At 45.8% G+C, this 21,540-nt stretch overlaps 1 protein-coding gene across 1 annotated transcript in view; it reads right to left on the reverse strand.

Annotated features, from left to right (window-relative positions):
• LOC126267424 (probable cytochrome P450 303a1) overlaps window positions 1–21,540 on the reverse strand; it is a 152,100-nt gene that overhangs the window by 70,121 nt on the left and 60,439 nt on the right. The window contains exon 3 of the mRNA XM_049972676.1: window positions 11,720–11,971. Coding sequence (XP_049828633.1) covers window positions 11,720–11,971 — 252 coding nt within the window. The remainder of the gene's footprint in view (window positions 1–11,719; window positions 11,972–21,540) is intronic.

Raw genomic sequence — 21,540 nt, forward strand, 5'->3', positions numbered from 1 at the left:
AATGTCGCAAGGTCCGTGTGGCTGGACAGCGCGTTTATATATACGAAGGGTGTAGCGCCAGCAAAGTAGAGAGGTACACGGAGACCTGCAGAGGACTGACGGTTAGTGCAAGGATGTGGAGTTGACCCTAAACTTATATGTAGCGTACCGAACTTAAATGTTCGATTGCGCTATCGACTTTAAATCACCGAAAATTGTAACAGTTGTAAAATACCTAAGAGTAACTGTTTGCAGTGGCCTAAAATCCAATGACCAAATAGGACCAGTTACAGGAAACTCAGAGTATAAGAGTCACTGGGAAAACTTTAAGGAAATGTAATTCGTCCATGAAAGATGTCGCTTACAAAAGACTTGTTTCTTGGATTCTTGAGAATCGTTCATGTATGAGAGGAGAAACAGTGTCCTGCTGCATGAAGAAGTCAGTAATTCTCTGCTGCACATCCCCGTACGACAGGAATCGCTGACATTTCGAGGCCCTTTTTAAGCGCCGGCGGCGTGATAATCGCGTGGGAGAGATTTGGTCTGGAGGTGGTCGTGGTGGTGGGGGGAAAGGGGGGGGGGAGCGTGGTCTAGTGTGTAAGATACCTCTCGTTTTCAAACTACATTTTATTCTCTTATTTTCAAAATTTATGTTTTATATTCGTCTACAGATATCAGTAGCATTCTATAAGCTCAGGCGTACAGCAGAATGCAAAGCAGGGAGGAAGATTTCAGCACCCAAGACCATCTGGCGTTGCCAAAAGACGGTGGGCGAGGCGCTGTGGCCAGCTGTGAGACAGTTACATCAGCGCACGATACGTATTGAAACAAAGGTCATTCTGGCGCGAAGCAACTGATTTTGTGTAATAAATATTTATTAATAAAAGCCACTTTTTCCACCATAGATACTAGGAGAAGCAGTCTGGTTGGTTCAAATGGCTCTGAGCCCTATGGGATTTAACTGCTGAGGTCATCACTCCCTAGAACTTAGAACTACTTAAAGCTAACTAACCTAAGGACATCACACACATCCATGCCCGAGGCAGAATTCGAACCTGCGACCGTAGCAGTCGCGCGGTTCCGGACTGAAGCGCCTAGAACCGCACGGCCACCGCGGCCGGAAAGCAATCTGGTCATAAACACTTTCTTACAACAGTATTGCGATACAAGAAAGCAGTCGCTTCGGTAAACAAATGAAGACTGTTTTAGATAATGAAGTTGTATAAACAGCTACGAAATAGATCTAGACCCCGCGCCATAGTCATCAATCGCTTAGAGGGTGCCTTCCGAACTGGTTCTGTTGTAAGAACATGCTCTCAAGAAACTGCTAGTTTTGAGTTAATAAGTGATAGTGTTTCATTATTATCAGCTTACGGCGTTATCGTAAACTACTGGACTAGGAAAGAAGGGACTGTGTAGAGTGTGGTGGTTCAAATGGCTCTGAGCACCATGGGACTTAACATCTATGGTCATCAGTCCCCTAGAACTTAGAACTACTTAAACCTAAGTAACATTAGGACATCACTCAACACCCAGTCATCACGACGCAGAGGAATCGAACCCGGGCGCAGGAAGCGAGAACTCTTCCACACGACCACGAGCTGCGGACGCCGGCGTTATCGTAAATAAACACATCATAAGGGTATCCACGAACATTATTTCAGGTAATATAGCTTCCCGCGTCATTGCTTAGTATTACACGATATAGAACTGCATTTTCCAGAGAAGCTGAAGGCGCTGATACTGCTTCTCCGAGGGACATCCAACTACATGGATACTCTGCAAATCACATTTAAGTGCCTGGCAGAGGGTTCATCGAACCACCTTCAGCTGAGTGGGATTAGCCGAGTGGTTTAGGGCGCTGCAGTCATGCACTGTGCTGCTGGTCCCAGCGGAGGTTCGAGTCCTCCCTCGGGCATGGGCGTGTGTGTTTGTCCTTAGGATAATTTAGGTTAAGTAGTGTGTAAGCTTAGGGACAGATGGCCTTAGCAGTTAAGTCCCGTAAGATTTCACACACAACTGAACCACCTTCACGTTTCTCTATTATTCTAATCTCGTATAGCGCGCGGAAAGAATGAACACCTTCATATTTGTGTACGAGTTCTGATTTCCCTTATTTTGTCTTGGTGATCGTTCCTCCCTATGTAGGTCGGTGTCAAAATATTTTCGCATTTGGAGGAGAAATGTAGTGATTGGAATTTCGCGAGAAGATTCCGTCGCAACGAAAAACGCCTTTCTTTTATTGATGTCCAGCTCAAATCCTGTATCATTTCTGTGACACTCTCTCCCATATTTCGCGATAATACAAAACGTGCTGCCTTTCTTTGAATTTTTTCGATGTACTCCGTGAGTCCTATGTGGTAAGGATTCCACACCGCGCGGCAGTGTTCTAAAAAGAGGACGGACAAGCGTCGTGTAGGTAGTCTCCTTAGCAAAGCCTACGAGAGCTTTGCGGCAAAACAGGTAGAAAGAAATCATGCTCGACGACGCACTAAGATAATACGAAGACAGGTTGTCTTAATCTCTGTAGATCTCGAATGGAAAAGCATGGACAGTCATACTCTTAGGCCATCTTCTACGGACTCAATAACAAAACGAGATAAGAGAGATGAGGTACTGGCAGAATTGAGGCTGTGAGGAGGAGTCGTGAGTCGTGCTTGGGTAGCTTAGTCGGAAAGCAAAGGTCCTGAGTTCGAGTCCCGGTCCGGCACACAGTTTTAATCTGTCAGGAAGTTTCATATCAGCGCACACTCCGCTGCACAGTGAAAATCTCTTTCTGGACAAAATGAGATACTTCATAAGGTTTGCTGAAATGGGGGGGGGGGTAATCTTACAGTGCCTCCCACTTGAATCGGCCTAACTTCTGCGTTACGACATTTGCGATATGGGGACGTCCGTTTATCCTTCGGCAGCCAAGAAAAGAATAATACTACGTTGGTCCTGTTTTAATGCTTTTGGTAATAACGTCGCCATAGTTTACGCTGGTGCATTTATCGCACGCACGCCGGGAAGACGGGAATGCCACACTAATACGTTGCCAACCTGTCTGCAACATTGATAAATCGACGATCTGCAGGAACTGCTTCCTGACTGGAAATGAAGGGAAAAAAGGTCCTACGAACTTATGTCTGGAAAGGCATCGATGCCACAGTAGATGGCGCTCATGAATGAAAGTTCCTCTGACCACGTGCCGAGTGATCCTTATGTGTCGCAGTCTGTGTGAGTGGCGCAGCGTACTGAAAGCAGCAGAGTGGGTGGGAAAGAGCCGAGATGGTGTCTGTGTACTGACAAGAGGCAGCACAGCTATACCAAAACAAGTGCCCTCACAGACACCAACCACATCACACAACATTTCAAGCCCTTTTTTGGCGTTTGTGTGATCGTGGGTTCTTCCAGATGCAGGGAGGCGACGGACTGTGCATACACCAGACCTGGATGACCTGGTTCTATATGGTATTGAGAAGAACCCTAGTACAACCTCCAGGCAATTGGCCTGCCAACATGGTGTAAGCCAAAGTACAATTACGTGTATACAGCATCTCGGCTTTTTCCCGACACGAATACCGGACCATTCTGCTGCTTACAGTACGCTATGTCAATGACACAGCCTGCGACACACAAGGAACGCAGGGCACGTGGTTAGAGGAACTGACATTCGTCAGCGCCATCTACCGCGGCAACGATGCATTTCCGGACACACGTTCATAGCACCTTTTGCCTGCCGCTTCCCGTCAGGAATCCGTGCTTGCAGTTTCTCGGTTTTATTAATGTTCAGTCTGTATGCCGGCAACGGAGCCGCGCTATATTGTTTAAACGCTACAGCAACACCCACAAACGGAAACGTTTTGACCACCCCTTACAGGAGGGATAGAGAAGATCCTACAAGGTGTGTTGCGTTTCGTTACAGGATCATTTGGCAAGCACTAGAGCGTTATTGAAGCTCAGGTGGCAGCCGCTACAAGAAAGATGGTGTGCATCCAGGCACGGTGGCAAGGGCAGTTGAGTATCATATTATACTGGATAAAATGACTTCACAAATCAGATTGAATCATCTTTTGTTTAATTGTGTAGCAATATAGGCTGCAATGTATTTCAGACACATTTCAACAAAAGAATAAGAGCGGCAAGTAGCTTACTATCCAAACCAATAAATATCATTTAACTTAAAATGCGCGTCTTGTTATTTATTAATATACACTGGATGTATATTAATGTAAGAGTACCACTTACAATATTCAAGCCGGCCGGTGTGGCCGAGCGGTTCTAGGCGCTTCCGCTACGGTCGCAGGTTCGAATCCTGCCTCGGGCATGTATGTGTGTGATGTCCTTAGGTTAGCTAGGTTTAAGTAGTTCTAAGTTCTAGGGGACTGATGACCACAGACGTTAAGTCCCATAGTGCTCAGAGCCATTTGAACCATTTTTACAATATTCAAGAAAGCTAAATATACCGGGTATGCCTACCAACACTTAAGTTCTGACACCAGACAAAACCTTCGAAATCTCCAGACATCTGGGTCAAATCGTATTATTTTCCCGAGCACACACATTGTGTAGACAGGTTTTTACCCTGAACTCAAAAACAGTTACCAGAAACTACCTTAAACAATACCAAATTTTACCAATTTGCCGGTGGAGGATGCCAACTCTCCCTTTGTTAAGCGATATTCCATTCTCCAAAGTCCCCCCCCCCCCCCCAAACTTTAGCCCCCCCTTGACTGACTTCTAGAATCGCCCCTGTGTGTTAGAGATGGGTAAAGTGAAACACGTAACTGTTTCGAAACAAATTAAACAGTACAATGTAATGTTTCGATACACTGTTTCGAAACAGGGAAACAGTTTGTGTTTTGTAATCTAATAAACCTACACATTTTATCATCTTGAATACCTACTGTATAATTATGTCCATATAAACACAAATTATGTGCAAGAGCGCTAATCATATCGCAGAAAGTATGAAACTATGATTTTCACATATTTATTATTTTGAATGTGAATAGTATGCGTTGCTTTATTGTTTGGTTAGTGTTTATAAAGCAGATGTTACCCCATTTCGGAATAGAACAGCCAGTTAGAAACGAAGCTTATTTTCGGACGTATTAAGCTTCATGCTATTGCTTGTCAAAAAGATTTCGACACTCTTGAAAGTGTGATTTTTGAAGTTTTCCCGGCGGACACAATGTTCCATCATCTTTCAGGCGTGCATTCGGGACAGCGACAATTCTTCTTGCGATATGAACTCAGCCTCCGACTCGCCTTGAAGGTGGCTGGGAGGTTTCCCGCCGAAATAGCGCAAGAACAATTGTCGCTGTCCCGAGTGCACGCCCGAAAGATGACGGAACAAAACTCTTGACAGTGTTTCACGAAGTGGTATGTTGTCTCTCAGTACATGTGCCGAGCCCAAATCTCGTCCGACACAGAGCGGAATGAAACATCACTGTTTCGATACAATTAGTCCGTTCCAAGCACGGATGGACTGAAACAGCCTTATTTTGAAACAACGATGCAGTTTCTGTGTCTGGCTCGAGATCGAATCTGGTCCGGTTATCCGAGACGGGCGGAATGAAACGCCACTGTTTCGGAACAGTGAACTACAGCCGTTACGAAACACTGAAACAGTTCCACGTATCGATACACTGTATCGAAACATAGAAACAGTGGCCAAGTCTACTGTGTGCATCATAGAGAAGTTTACTGCTGAATGTCCAAGAGCGTACGTGCCAAATAGAGTGGTGCAACATTTTACTTCCTCTCACATACGTGTGACGAAATGACCACGACCAGACAAGCTGAGAAAGTAGAGCTCATACCGAGGGTTACAGACAGTCGTTTCTTGGTGGTGGTTGTTTGGGTGAAGAGACCAAACTTCGAGGTTATCGGTCTCATCGGATTAGGGAAGGAAGTCGGCCGTGCCCTTTCAAAGGAACCATCCCGAAATTTGCCTGCAGCGATTTAGGGAAATCACGGAAAACCTAAATCAGGATGGCCGGACGCGGGATTGAACCGTCGTCCTCCCGAATGCGAGTCCAGTGTGCTAACCACTGCGCCACCTCTCTCGGTACAGTCGTTTCTTCCACACACTACGTGCAAATTGGAGAGGAAAGGGGGAAAAGAAAGTGGTAGAAGAAAGCACCCTCCGCCGCACCAGGGTTGTCAAGTATCCCCATTTTCGCAGGATTGTCGAGATTTTCCGCTGTCGATTAAACGGTGCTAGGATAATTAAAATCTGATTATACCAACACGAATAGTGTTTCACAAATTACAGACCTATTCTGTTCATTATAGGAGTGATTGCACTTAAGAGACAGTCTTGTAAACTTAACTGAAATTAAAAATTCAGCTTTTACTCTGAACAGGATAGGTTGGCGAACCTCCACTCAACAGCCGTTACTTCACATTTACACTTAGTATCGAGTCAGAAATTTGTTGGTTCACATTTTATATTTAGCGAAGCATTAGAAAGAAAAATAGGTTCGCTCTCAAGAATCCGAAACTGACGAAGTGCTAGTGCCGAAAAACAAGGAAGAGTTACAACTTAAAATCAATTTTAATGACTAAGAGTGTAAGATTTCATCGTGTTTTAACAAAGATACAGATGATTGCAATGGTCTCTTATTTTATTGTCTTCCACAGAGTTGAAAATCTAGTTAAAATGGTCCCATTACAAGCTAATTTAATTTACGTACTTTTACTGGTAGGAAAGAAGGGGCAATTCTACTACAGAGGTTGAAAAGCAAACAGAAATATCAATAAGCTAAAATGCGGTGGTTTTCTTCAATTCCAGCTTTCTTAGACTGCGTTACCCATATAGATGAAACACATTAAGGACTGAAAATAGAATAAACCAGTGACTGCAGCATATACAAACATCTGAATTTTATGATTCTTAAGTTTCTCCCGGCGTATTTGATAATCAAAATATCCACGGGTGTACTGCCGGTCTATAGTGTCCAACGGGCACAATATTTCGGCGATCAAACATGTCGCCATCATCCGGTGAACTGACGGACTGAGCTCCTGTGAACGTGCCGGCACGGAGATCCGTACGCTATGGCTGCTCAGGGGGAACTGGGTTCGGTCGCGGCGGCGGCCGATTTAAATACCCTCCGCCCGCGGCGCGCTCCCTCCGCCGTCCGCGCCCCGCGCCACGGTAGCGCGGTGGAACAGATTGCGACGGCGTCTGAGATGACGTCGGTGTGATGGCTCTGTCCGCCGTGGTCGTCACAACTATGCGTTTGCTCGATTTACTCTTGATTAACCCAATCGCTGGCTCCCAAGCCTTGCTAAGATTATAGCCACAGTCACTGTTTATGAGGTCGTCATTGGTGCGAATTTCGATGGCCTCTCTAACAACGCTGTCCCAGTATCTCGACGTCTGTACCAGAATCCTCGTGCGGTCATACTCCATAGCGTGACGTCACCTTTTGGTACATATTTTCGCAGATTCGTTGGGAGTCAAGAGTAATATTCGATACTAGTCGACGGGTTTGACCAGTGATATAATGTTAATGATTCCTCTGACGTCACTTTTTGGTGCAAATTTTCGCAGTTTGGTTGTTAGTTTGCAAAGTGAACGATTGTGAAAACAAAAATACTGTTTGTAACGTCAGATGATCTGTGGCTCAACCCTTTTAAGAAAATAGTACCTGATACCACATTATACTGTCGCGTTATTTATATCGATTGTCGGATGTTTTCTGTGTCACTGATCAGAGCCGGCAACTAGTGTCGAATATTCCTCCCTATCTGTTGTTAGGAAAAAAAACTGGAAACCCTGTTCCACGAGCCGCAAAGCTGCTTGCGGATTATAAATGTACCGGGTGGTTTTGATTAAACTGGAGCTACTGAAGGAGGTACAGTGTGGGTTGTAATTATCGCATGGCAGCGAAACTTGTTAAACTTTCTAATGCGTTGATGTGATGCGACTGACCATCAGCAAGTGCCCCGGATAACCACTAATATTAGTGGTTATACAGTGTCATGAGAATTGTCCATCCAGTACGGAAAGTTTTGCGGTCTATTTCTACATCTACATCCATACTCCGCAAGCCACCTGACGGTGTGTGGCGGAGGGTACTTTGAGTACCTCTATCGGTTCTCCCTTCTATTGCAGTCTCGTATTGTTCGTGGAAAGACGGATTGTGGGTATGCTTCTGTGTGGGCTCTAATCTCTCTGATTTTATCCTCATGGTCTCTTCGCGAGATATACGTAGGAGGGAGCAATATACTGCTTGACACCTCGGTGAAGGTATGTTCTCGAAACTTCAACAAAAGCCCGTACCGAGCTACTGAGCGTCTCTGCTGCAAAGTCTTCCACTGGAGTTTATCTATCATCTCCGTAACGCTTTCGCGATTACTAAATGATCCTGTAACCAAGCGCGCTGCTCTCCGTTGGATCTTCTCTATCTCTTCTATCAACACTATCTGGTACGGATCTCACACTGCTGAGCAATATTCAAGCAGTGGGCGAACAAGTGTACTGTAACCTACTTCCTTTGTTTTCGGATTGCATTTCCTTAGGATTCTTCCATGAGTCTCAGTCTGGCATCTGCTTTACCGACGATCAACGTTATATGATCATTCCATTTTAAATCACTCCATTTGCCTACTTCAAGATAATTTATGGAATTAACTGTTTCCAGTTGCTGACCTCCTATATTGTAGCTAAATGATAAAAGATCTATCTTTCTATGTATTCGCAGCACATTACACTTGTCTACATTGAGACTCAATTGCCATTCCCTGCACCATGCGTCAATTCGTTGCAGATCCTCCTGCATTTCAGTACAATTTTCCATTGTGCAACCTCTCGATACACCACAGCATCATCTGCAAAAAGCCTCAGTGAACTTCCCATGTTATCCACAAGGTCATTTATGTATATTGTGAATAGCAACGGTCCTACGACACTCCGCTGCGGCACACCTGAAATCACTCTTACTTCGGAAGACTTCTCCCCATTGACAATGACCACACTGGAACATGTACAACATCCAGACGGTGCAGCAAGTGTAACCTCATGATCCGCAGCAACGTTCTGAGTTTGCTGTACGGTTTTTGGCACAGAAGGCATGTGACCAAACAATGTTCTACAGAGTAACGAGCAAATTTTACACTACGGGGTGCAATGAATACACAGAACTGCCGGATTTGGAGGTCTGTTAAATAGGCTGTTGTGTGGTGTGGATTCACAAGCACCTTTATTCTCGGTCCGTTCTTTGAAGAGAATACATCCAGAGGGACTGTCAATATACCGTGACGTCTACACGTTATCGAAACCTCCTTGTAGAGCATGTGTTTCGTGCTTTGGAAGAGCGCAGTCGTGGAAAAACCACTGTTCTTATGCAACAAGGGGCAACACTTCATGTCACTCACCCAGTGAAAGATCTGCTTAATGCAACTTCCCAGGAGCATATTATCTCCAGAGGTTTTCCAGATGCATGGCCTGCAACATCACCCGATGTTCCACATGGCTTTTCGCTTTTGGGATGCATAAAAGCACTTATTTACCAGGTACACGTGCGGTCTCTACCTGATCTAGAGTCTAATACACAGAAGCACGTTGCTCAGATTCCACTGGAATTGCTGCGATCAACTGCTGATCATGTCGTTTTACAGATAGAGCATCTCATCAACATCTCCGGTGCACAAATCGAACAAACTGTGTAAGCGGCCGCTAATCAAGATTATGTCTTTCTCACTTTCATCTACATCTACTCAGACACTCCGCAAGCCACCGCACGGTGCTTGGCGGGAAGTATCCTGTACCAGTACCTGTCATTTCCTTTCCTGTTCCACTCGCAAATAGAGCCAGGGGAAAACGACTGTCTAATATGTCTCCGTATGAGCCCTCATTTCTCTTATCTGATCTTTGCGTTCCTTACGCGCAGCGTATGTGGGCAGAAGTAGAATCGTTCGGCAGTCAGCTTCAGATGCCGGTTCTCATAATTTTCGCGATAGTGTTCCTCGAAAAAAACGCCGCTTTTCTTTCACGGATTCCCATTTGAGTTCCCGAAACATCTCCATTACACTTACGTGTTATTCGAACCTACCGGTAAAAAATCTAGCAGCAGCTCGCACCTAAATTGCTTCGACGTCTTCCTTCAATCCGACCTGGTACGGATCCCAAACACTCGAGCAGTACTCAGGAATAGGTCACATCAGCGTCCTGTGTGTGGTCTGCTTTACAAGTGAATCACTCTTTCCAAAAATTCTCCCAATAAACTGAAGTCGACCACTTACCTTCACTATCACAGTTTTCAAATGCTCGTTCCACCTCCTGATGACTCAGATGGTACGTTGGTTTAACGAACGTTCAGATTAAGTATCTCGCCTCGACTGGCCAACTTGATCATACGATCTTAGCGTTCATGCCAGCTGTGTTGCTACCGCACTGCATCTTCCCACCACACGTCTAGTCACAGCAGTAGACCACAGAAACAAAATTCTGTGGTAATCAACACCATTTCCATACCAGAAGCGGAAAGTTTCTTGCGTTCACAGTGCCAGATTTGCACATGGTGGCCAAAATTGGAATTAATTTTCTTTCGATGTTAATCGGTTCTCCATTAACGCACTACAATATCTATCAAGTTTCGCTGCCATATAATAACTGCAGGCGACACTGGATCTCAGAGAGTAGTTGCACTTTATTTATAAACACCCGGTGGATGTAAGATTTGTCACGACCTCCTTTAGCGAGGGTTCTCTGGCTCTGGATCGGATGAAGTTGTTGGAGTCCAAGCCAGGAGTGTTTTGTGAAGGCCGCTGCCAACATCTACATCTACATTTATACTCCGCAAGCCACCGAACGGTGTGTGGGGGAGGGCACTTTACGTGTCACTGTCATTACCTGCCTTTTCTGTACAGTCGCGTATGGTTCGCGGGAAGAACGGCTGCCGGAAAGCCTCCGTGCGCGCTCGAATCTCTCTAATTTTACAATCGTGATCTCCTCGGCAGGTATAAATAGGGGGAAGCAATATATTCGATACCCCATCCAGAAACGCACCCTCTCGAAACCTGGTCAGCAGGCTACACCGCGATGCAGAGCGACTCTCTTGCAGAGTCTGCCACTTGAGTTTGCTAAACATCTCCGTAACGCTATCACGGTTACCAAATAACCCTGTGCGAAACGCGCCGCTCTTCTCTGGATCTTATCTATCCCCTCTGTCAACCCGACCTGGTACGGATCCCACACTGAAGAGCAACACTCAAGTATAGATCGAACGAGTGTTTTGTAAGCCACCTCCTTTGTTGATGGACTACATTTTCTAAGGACTCTCCCAATGAATCTCAACCTGGTACCCGCCTTACCCATAATTAATTTTATACGATCATTCCACTTCAAATCGTTCCGCACACACACTCCCAGATATTTTACAGAAGTAACTGCTATCAGTGTTTGCTCCGCTATCATATAATCATACAATAAAGGACCCTTCTTTCTATGTATTCGCAATACATTACATTTGTCTATGTTAAGCGTCAGTTGCCATTCCCTGCACCAATTGCCTATCCGCTGCAGAGCTCCCTGCATTCGCGATCTAAAAGGACAGTAGTATCCATGTGCACAGTATCCATTAAGAAGTTAATGTGCTGTAAGGACACGTGTAGCGTATGGAACACGCTGCCTCGTCCCAACACCCTTCCGGTCATCGCAGTAGAGCACAGGAACAAAATGGTGTGGTTGTCAACACCGTCCGCGTCCCAGAAGGGGAGAGTTTAATGGGGCCGTGGCGCTCACCTCTCCTGACGCCCCAGGTGCGCGTCTCGTAGAAGGGCCCCTGCGGCCGGCCGTCAAACTCCTCCCTGGTGAGCATCTCGCGGATGGCGCGGTAGTTGCACAGCACCACCTGCCGGTCCTTGCCGACGCGCACGCCCACCACGGGCCCGTAGCGCCGGCCCAGCTCCGCCGTCGCCTTGTACAGGTAGCCGGACTGCTTGCGCAGTTTGTTGACGGCCAGCGCGCTGCCCACCACCGGCCACCAGCTCGGACCTGCAACGCCGACGAGCAAAACTTCATATCTGAGTGTTTTGTAAGGCCTTCACTGGTATAATAGCAGCTCCTCTCTTTCAAATGACATACATATTTTGTACTAGCTGCTACCCGTGACGACTCTCACATATCGGTAGTTTTGGAGTTAATGCATGAGCGTAAGGAAGATATTTTGTTGTGTACATACACTCCTGGAAATGGAAAAAAGAACACATTGACACCGGTGTGTCAGACCCACCATACTTGCTCCGGACACTGCGAGACGGCTGTACAAGCAATGATCACACGCACGGCACAGCGGACACACCAGGAACCGCAGTGTTGGCCGTCGAATGGTGCTAGCTGCGCAGCATTTGTGCACCGCCGCCGTCAGTCTCAGCCAGTTTGCAGTGGCATACGGAGCTCCATCGCAGTCTTTAACACTGGTAGCATGCTGCGACAGCGTGGACGTGAACCTATGTGCAGTTGACGGACTTTGAGCGAGGGCGTATAGTGGGCATGCGGGAGGCCGGGTGGACGTACCGCCGAATTGCTCAACACGTGGGGCGTGAGGTCTCCACAGTACATCGATGTTGTCGCCAGTGGTCGGCGGAAGGTGCACGTGCCCGTCGACCTGGGACCGGACCGCAGCGACGCACGGATGCACGCCAAGACCGTAGGATCCTACGCAGTGCCGTAGGGGACCGCACCGCCACGTCCCAGCAAATTAGGGACACTGTTGCTCCTGGGTTATCGGCGAGGACCATTCGCAACCGTCTCCATGAAGCTGGGCTACAGTCCCGCACACCGTTAGGCCGTCTTCCGCTCACGCCCCAACATCGTGCAGCCCGCCTCCAGTAGTGTCGCGACAGGCGTGAATGGAGGGACGAATGGAGACGTGTCGTCTTCAGCGATGAGAGTCGCTTCTGCCTTGGTGCCAATGATGGTCGTATGCGTGTTTGGCGCCGTGCAGGTGAGCACCACAATCAGGACTGCATACGACCGAGGCACACAGGGCCAACACCCGGCATCATGGTGTGGGGAGCGATCTCCTACACTGGCCGTACACCTCTGGTGATCGTCGAGGGGACACTGAATAGTGCACGATACATCCAAACCGTCATCGAACCCATCGTTCTACCATTCCTAGACCGGCAAGGGAACTTGCTGTTGCAACAGGACAATGCACGTCCGCATGTATCCCGTGCCACCCAACGTGCTCTAGAAGGTGTAAGTCAACTACCCTGGCAAGATATCCGGATCTGTCCCCCATTGAGCATGTTTGGGACTGGATGAAGCGTCGTCTCACGCGGTCTGCACGTCCTGCATGAACGCTGGTCCAACTGAGGCGCCAGGTGGAAATGGCATGGCAAGCCGTTCCACAGGACTACATCCAGCATCTCTACGATCGTCTCCATGGGAGAATAGCAGCCTGCATTGCTGCGAAAGGTGGATATACACTGTACTAGTGCCGACATTGTGCATGCTCTGTTGCCTGTGTCTATGTGGCTGTGGTTCTGTCAGTGTGATCATGTGATGTATCTGACCCCAGGAATGTGTCAATAAAGTTTCCCCTTCCTGGGACAATGAATTCACGATGTTCTTATTTCAATTTCCAGGAGTGTAGTTCAGCGTAGTCAGCGCGTACACAAATTTCCCACTAGAGCGCGCCCCGCTAAGCACAACAGCGAAGGCGCAGCGCTCGTACGTCTCCGCACTACGAGATGGCGCTGTCCTAGAGACGGACCAAATTCTGCTTCCGCAGAGCCGCGTATTAATATGTAACGCAGCCAATGAGATTGCTGCTAACGTAGAACCTTTTCTCCTCGCGGATCACACTCGCGCAGTGATACATGAACGCTCGAGGTATTGTAACGAGTGTACAGACCTACGGTTAGTCAGTCTGCATGTCTGCATTTGTCTGCACCAGTCTGCATTAGTCTGTACCAGTCTATAATCAAGTTTCAGTCTGCGCCTAATAAGATTATGATATTTCTGTATGTAGCCATGAAGAGAAATGTATAGACACTTTGTCAAGTATCAGAGATATGTGAGAATAAGATTAACGTACCAAGACCAAAGGAACTTCAGATTGTCAATTGTAATTAGCATCCAGAATCAAGTAAGGTTTATGATTATTATTATTTTAATAAATGTGTGAGAAAATTAATCAAGTTCTGTTTAAAGTTGGTCACCGACAATGTGCTACTCTAAGCGTGCAAGTGGCATTTCTATCGTCTGACCTAATGGCAGAAGATAAACACGCCACGATAAGACCACAAGACATATTGCTGACACTCGCCCACTTCGTTAGAGCGACAACTCAAATAATCTGATGGTGTGTGTACCGAAGGTCTTACAGTACTCACACCACATATTTATTGTGCTTACAGTAACGTCGGTTACCTTCATGTGTCTGCCTGTTTGGGTAATCATAGACCATAGACCGTCATGTCCCCCCCTTCCCCCCTCCCCCCCCCCCCAAACCCAGCTGATGTAAAAGATGTTCCATTCCCTACTTCACCACTTTCAGTCGATTTATTTTACTTTTTACGTTCTCGTGTAGCTTACGTTCTTTCTCAGGGTTCAAGCTACGCATTAGAGCCAAATAAAGTAGTACACCTGGCTAATACTGTGTAGGGCCCCCGCGAGCACGCAGAAGTGCCGGAGCACGACGTGGCGTGGACTCAGCTAACAAGTAGTGCTGGAGGGAATCGACACCATGAATCCTGCAAAATGGTTCAAATGGCTCTCAGCACTATGGGACTTAACATCTGACGTCATCAGTCCCCTAGAACTTAGAACTACTTAAACCTAACTAACCTAAGAACATCACATACTTCCATGCCCGAGGCAGGATTCGAACCTGCGGCTGAAGCGCCTAGAACCGCTCGGCCACTGCGGCCGGCTATTGCTCCCCCTTTCAGTCACAGCTACTTAAGCCGCCTCTTAAGTTCCTGTCTATCCACCCACTCAGAAATCGCCAAATATTTATTTTATCACTCGTTCTCTAATCAACTGGAAATGTAAATAACGTGGAACATTGAAAATCATACATAAATTACATTCGAAAGAAAGTCACAGAAAGTGTTAACAACGCTAAGATGTAGTGAGATGTGAACCTACGTCCTTCGGCTCTACCTTCCACATAGATAATTGATATTACGTGTAACGTCAAAATGATGTCACGTTTGCAGAAAGTCTTGTGAGATGAGTGTTTCCGCTCCATACCATATTTCATGGAAATCGGTTCAGCGATTAGCTGTTAAAATGCAACAGATATAGTTACTTTTGGTTTTAATAGTATTAGTGTGGATTAAACATGTTGAAAATTATATATGGTTCAAATGGTTCTGAGCACTATGGAACTTAACATCTGAGGTCACCAGTCCCCTAGAACTTAGAACTACTTAAACGTAACTAACCTAAGGACATCATACACATCCATGCCCGAGGCAGGATTCGAACCTGTGTCCGTAGCGGTCGCGCGGGTCTGGACTGAAGCGCCTAGAACCGCTCGGCCACTCCGGCCGGGAAAATTATATAAGCATTGCATTCATTACGCTGAATTGTGCAACGTAGAACATGTCAATAAAAGCATTTTTACAAATATGGTACGTTTCAGAAGTCGAAGAGTAAACAGCTTTTTTCAAAGAGTACTGTGCTTTCCTAATTAGCGTTAAGTTTTTCAAATCAATAAACATCTTGCACTACACTCTTTCCGAAGTGACCTCAGCGTTCGAGGTATCTCCATACCAGTTTTCGTTAAAATCGATTCTGCGTTTTAGTTGTGGAAATGTGACAAACGCACTTAGCATCATTTGTAATACTAGTGTGGATTCACCTTATATCTAAGTACTTCTAATTTGTCTTCTGAAAATATACCGACACAGGTTTGTCACATATTCCTTGAAAAAAAATCTGTTATTCGAACTTCGTAAGCAGCCTGGAAGGAATATGGATGTCAAACACACTATACTGGTGACTGGTGGCTGTAATGTCCACATACCTGATCTGCCACGGCGCGCTCAGCCATATGCTCCATACGCTCAGCTATGTGCTCCAATTCCAACAACAGTGTGTTTTCCCATAGATAATTACTATGCACAGGGAGGGGGAATGGCACACTCAGAACGCTCACATCAAGTCCTGGCAGAATTCTGCGTCTATTGATACCAGAAACCAATGAATCCACTGTTCACGGTCTATACCTCGCCATACTAGCATTCTAATTATTGATAGCTACAGATTTGCATACAATGGAGAATTTCATCTTGACGATCACAGTTCACGACAGTTGTGTAACACGGTTCCTGCTCACGAGCGCGCATGTATTCGTCGAGACAAAGAATAATGTAATCCCGAGGCACAATGACGAAGAGAAATCAGATACCGTGCCGGACTGACCGCTACAAATTATTACATCTCCACTTGTAACCGTCGGATGAAACCTTCGTCAGACACATATCAACACCACATAGATGGTATCTACAATAGCCTCCGATTACACCTAACTTTGGCCACAATTTATCTTCCATCTCCAGCGACAACACACGGATATTAAACGACAGGTGAGCAGTAAAGAACATTATATTTTCATAAGGTAATACAAATGAAACTGTACAACTCATGTACTTCAAACTTTAACCTGTTAAGAAAGTATGTATCGACGTTTTCTTACCGTACAGATGCAGTCAACACGTGTCACGTAAGTGGAATTCTTTAGTTGTTGCCGTCGTTACTGTGTGCCAGTAGCTTCTTTTTTATTTTTTGGCATTCGACGAGAAAGCACCGTATAGCCATAAATATTACAAATACAGTACACTGGAAATAGCTGCCACGTAGGGCCTATATGCTCTCAACTATTCATACCCCGAATGTCTAAGTATTACAAACTCAAGCTATACTTACATTGCAGTTTGAGATGGAGTCACGAAAGTAAATATTATCTTATACGAGGGGTGTTCAATAAGCAATGCAACGTATTTTGTTTTCTTATCAATTCCCCTCCTCCCCATGAACCATGGACCTTGACGTTGGAGGGGAGGCTTGCGTGTCTCAGCGATACAGATAGCCGTACCGTAGGTGCAACCACAACGGAGGCGTATCTGTTGAGAGGCCAGACAAACATGTGGTTCCTGAAGAGGGGCAGCAGCCTTTTCAGTAGTTGCAGCGCAACTCTATGGATGATTGAGTGATCTGGCCTTGTTACATCAATCAAAATGGCCTTGCTGTGCCGGTAATGCGAATGGCTGAAAGCAAGGGGAAACTACAGCCGTAATTTTTCCCCAGGGCATGCAGCTTTACTGTATGCTTGAATGATGATGGCGTCCTCTTGCGTAAAATATTCCAGAGGTAGAATAGTCCCACATTCGGGGACTACTCAAGAGGACGTCGTTATCTGGAGAAAGAAAACTGGCGTTCTACGTATCGGAGCGTCTAATGTCAGATCCCTTAATCGGGCAGGTAGGTTAGAAAATTTAAAAAGGGAAATGGGTAGGTTAAAGTTAGATACAGTGGGAGTTAGTGAAGTTCGGTGGCAGGAGGAAGAAGACTTCTGGTCAGGTCAATACGGGGTTATAAATAAACTCCTGGAAATGGAAAAAAGAACACATTGACACCGGTGTGTCAGACCCACCATACTTGCTCCGGACACTGCGAGAAGGCTGTACAAGCAATGATCACACGCACGGCACAGCGGACACACCAGGAACCGCGGTGTTGACCGTCGAATGGTGCTAGCTGTGCAGCCGCCGTCAGTGTCAGCCAGTTTGCCGTGGCATACGGAGCTCCATCGCAGTCTTTAACACTGGTAGCATGCCGCGACAGCGTGGACGTGAACCGTATGTGCAGTTGACGGACTTTGAGCGAGGGCGTATAGTGGGCATGCGGGAGGCTGGGTGGACGTAGCGCCGAATTGCTCAACACGTGGGGCGTGAGGTCTCCACAGTACATCGATGTTGTCGCCAGTGGTCGGCGGAAGGTGCACGTGCCCGTCGACCTGGGACCGGACCGCCGCAACGCACGGATGCACGCCAAGACCGTAGGATCCTACGCAGTGCCGTAGGGGACCGCACCGCCACTTCCCAGCAAATTAGGGACACTGTTGCTCCTGGGGTATCGGCGAGGACCATTCGCAACCGTCTCCATGAAGCTGGGCTACGGTCCCGCACACCGTTAGGCCGTCTTCCGCTCACGCCCCAACATTGTGCAGCCCGCCTCCAGTGGTGTCGCGACAGGCGTGAATGGAGGGACGAATGGAGACGTGTCGTCTTCAGCGATGAGAGTCGCTTCTGCCTTGGTGCCAATGATGGTCGTATGCGTGTTTGGCGCCGTGCAGGTGAGCGCCACAATCAGGACTGCATACGACCGAGGCACACAGGGCCAACACCCGGCATCATGGTGTGGGGAGCGATCTCCTACACTGGCCGTACACCTCTGGTGATCGTCGAGGGGACCCTGAATAGTGCACGGTACATCCAAACCGTCATCGAACCCATCGTTCTACCATTCCTAGACCGGCAAGGGAACTTGCTGTTCCAACAGGACAATGCACGTCCGCATGTATCCCGTGCCACCCAACGTGCTCTAGAAGGTGTAAGTCAACTACCCTGGCCAGCAAGATCTCCGGATCTGTCCCCCATTGAGCATGTTTGGGACTGGATGAAGCGTCGTCTCACGCGGTCTGCACGTCCAGCACGAACGCTGGTCCAACTGAGGCGCCAGGTGGAAATGGCATGGCAAGCCGTTCCACAGGACTACATCCAGCATCTCTACGATCGTCTCCATGGGAGAATAGCAGCCTGCATTGCTGCGAAAGGTGGATATACACTGTACTAGTGCCGACATTGTGCATGATCTGTTGCTTGTGTCTATGTGCCTGTGGTTCTGTCAGTGTGATCATGTGATGTATCTGACCCCAGGAATGTGTCAATAAAGTTTCCCCTTCCTGGGACAATGAATTCACGGTGTTCTTATTTCAATTTCCAGGAGTGTACAAAATCAAATAGGGGTAATGCAGGAGTAGGTTTAATAATGAATAAAAAATAGGAGCACGGGTCAGGTGAAGAAAATGAAAGAAGATTAGTATTGCACACTTTGTGCAAAATGAAGACGAGTTCGCGTTTTACAAAAACTGGGAAGGGAATCGGCTGGATGGACTGTTTGCTGGAAGCTGAGCGAGGAGCTGAGGTGCTGTTCGCCAGAAATCCTCTAGCAGTTGGTCTTCACGCAGCCCGCCTAAGATGGCGCAACGAAAGGCAACCAGGCAGACGACTGAGCAAAACCGATTTTAGCGTCAAGAGCTGGTTATACAGATACCTTGGAATCCCGAGGATCACTTGTGAATGTGACATTCACCACGGAAACAGCAGCTACCAGAATTTATCAGGGGGTTACATACAGCAACAACTCCAGAGGACCAGACATCCTTAAAAAGGAATATTTTTCATCTAGAAGGCTTTGGATATGTTACCCAGAATCTATGAAATAATTTTGACGTTGAGAAGATAAGTAACGCTTAAGGAAAGACAGGATTTCTTTAGGATGACTGATCTGTTTAGAAATATCTTTTAATGCTGTAGAGAAGAAGAGAGACTATTCTATTTATAATTTAAGATAATTGGTGTTTGCCTTTCACTGTACTAAATTTCGGTGTGCCGTAATTATAAATGAATGTCTTGTAGGGAATTTATTAGAAGTGAAGACATTTTCCTGTTTTCTGTTTCATGTAGTAGATGTTCAAAATGTTTCCCGTCTTATTCTACGTTTGTTCACCTTATAAGACCTAAAATAGTTCTGCAGCTACCACGCTCAGTTTCCTGTTTCATTCATCTTGAGCTGTAGTACACCGTTGTAAAATCAAGGCGGTTTAATCTGGTCACCTAAAACTCTTTTTATTTCAAATACGTTAGTCACCATGAAGAAATGAGCCTCGGATACCATGACAAAAAAAGAATTTTCTATACATAAAATTTGCTTACAAATTAATAAAAGCATTAATTGTTTACAATTAATATGGTTGAAAAAGTTGTTTTTCAATAAAAAATAAAACTTATTTTTATAACATTCATAATCACATTCTTCTATCATGAACTTCATTTCAATTCATCAGGACCAGGAAAAGGTTTTGAGAAATTATAGCGGATTGGGTTAGATAAATCTTGAATGCGACACATCGTAATGATGTGCAACGTTTCGGTGGAATCGCCATAACATACAAACTATTCAAATCACACAAAAATGTTTGGACTTGAAAACATTGTTCAGCTGACCAATTTTGTACGAACTTCACTAAAGTTTATATCTATTAAAAGAAAGTGGAATTTTTCCACTTCTTCCGTATTTTTATTGGTGCGCACCTAGTCTTTTGGGCCATTTTCTGGTAATTTTTTATATAAAATAGAGCACAAATACTACCTCCACGAATAGAAATGCAATGACATGAATTAACTTATTAGAAACTTATTACAAAGAGAAAAATATGCCATATGAATTCAGATGGTAACGCCTTCAAATGTACTTTTATTATTCGTTTTGGTTCACATATACTCTGTTTTATTGGTTTGGCAGCTTGACTTTTTACTAAGGCGCAAAAAAACCACCAAGGCAGCATGTGTGTGAGACAAAAATAACAGAAATCGTAAATTTAAAGATGCTTCCACGTCAATGCAAATGAAAATTTTTCTTCTGCAGGTAACTACCTTTCTAATAAGTTACTTCCGGCTCACTGCGTTTTTACTCGTGGAGATGGCGTAGTATGCCCTCTTTTGTGCAGAAAATCACTTGAAAAAGGCCTTACAAAGCAGAAACTAGTCGTCAACCGAAAAACAAATAAAGCATAAATGAAAATTACCAATTGCTTATAGTAACTTTCTTGCTGTGTTACCCGTTACGAAGAAAAAAATTAGTTCTATTGTCCAGTATATTACAGGCAATTCCATTCGTCTTTTAATATTTGCTTAGTGCGGGTTGTTTTGTACTCACCACAAATTTAAGCATTAATATAGTATACCTCAAACATAAACTGCAACATATTTCGAAGATCGTGTGTTGCTTTACACGAATCAAGAGCAGCTGCTTCTTTTATCCTCCAGGAATTACTGTTGCCTTAAGATTTAGGAATGTTAATGCTTTCGTTGATACCATCCAAGGTAGATTAATGTCCGGTTTTCCAAAGGCTTACGCTTAGAAGGTATGCACATTAACTTTATTTCATCTGAGAATAAGAGAAACCGCATAATACCTTCTGGACAACACGCTACCTGCGGTTCCAAAGTGTCCAGTCTTATATCACGTAAAGACTAAGACAGGAATTAAGAGTTGCTGATGACTCAAAGAGGAAAATGGAGTACACCTCACGTCTGCTGAATCATTGTACCGTTCACTCTATCTGATCAGCTGATATTTGCATACGGATGCTTCGCAGTGTTACTCCCTTTCTAACTTCCACAAACGAGGAATACGCCGAAAGAAAAAAACAAGGGGGGGGGGGGGGGGGAGGAGAAACGTGATGAGAACCGATGCACAATTACTGATGTCAATCAGCGCAGCATTAATTTCCTTTCCCGATGGCAATAGCCGCTGTGCAC

The sequence above is a fragment of the Schistocerca gregaria genome, chromosome 4 (genome assembly GCF_023897955.1).
Source record: "Schistocerca gregaria isolate iqSchGreg1 chromosome 4, iqSchGreg1.2, whole genome shotgun sequence".
NCBI classification, from domain to species: Eukaryota; Metazoa; Arthropoda; class Insecta; order Orthoptera; family Acrididae; genus Schistocerca; species Schistocerca gregaria.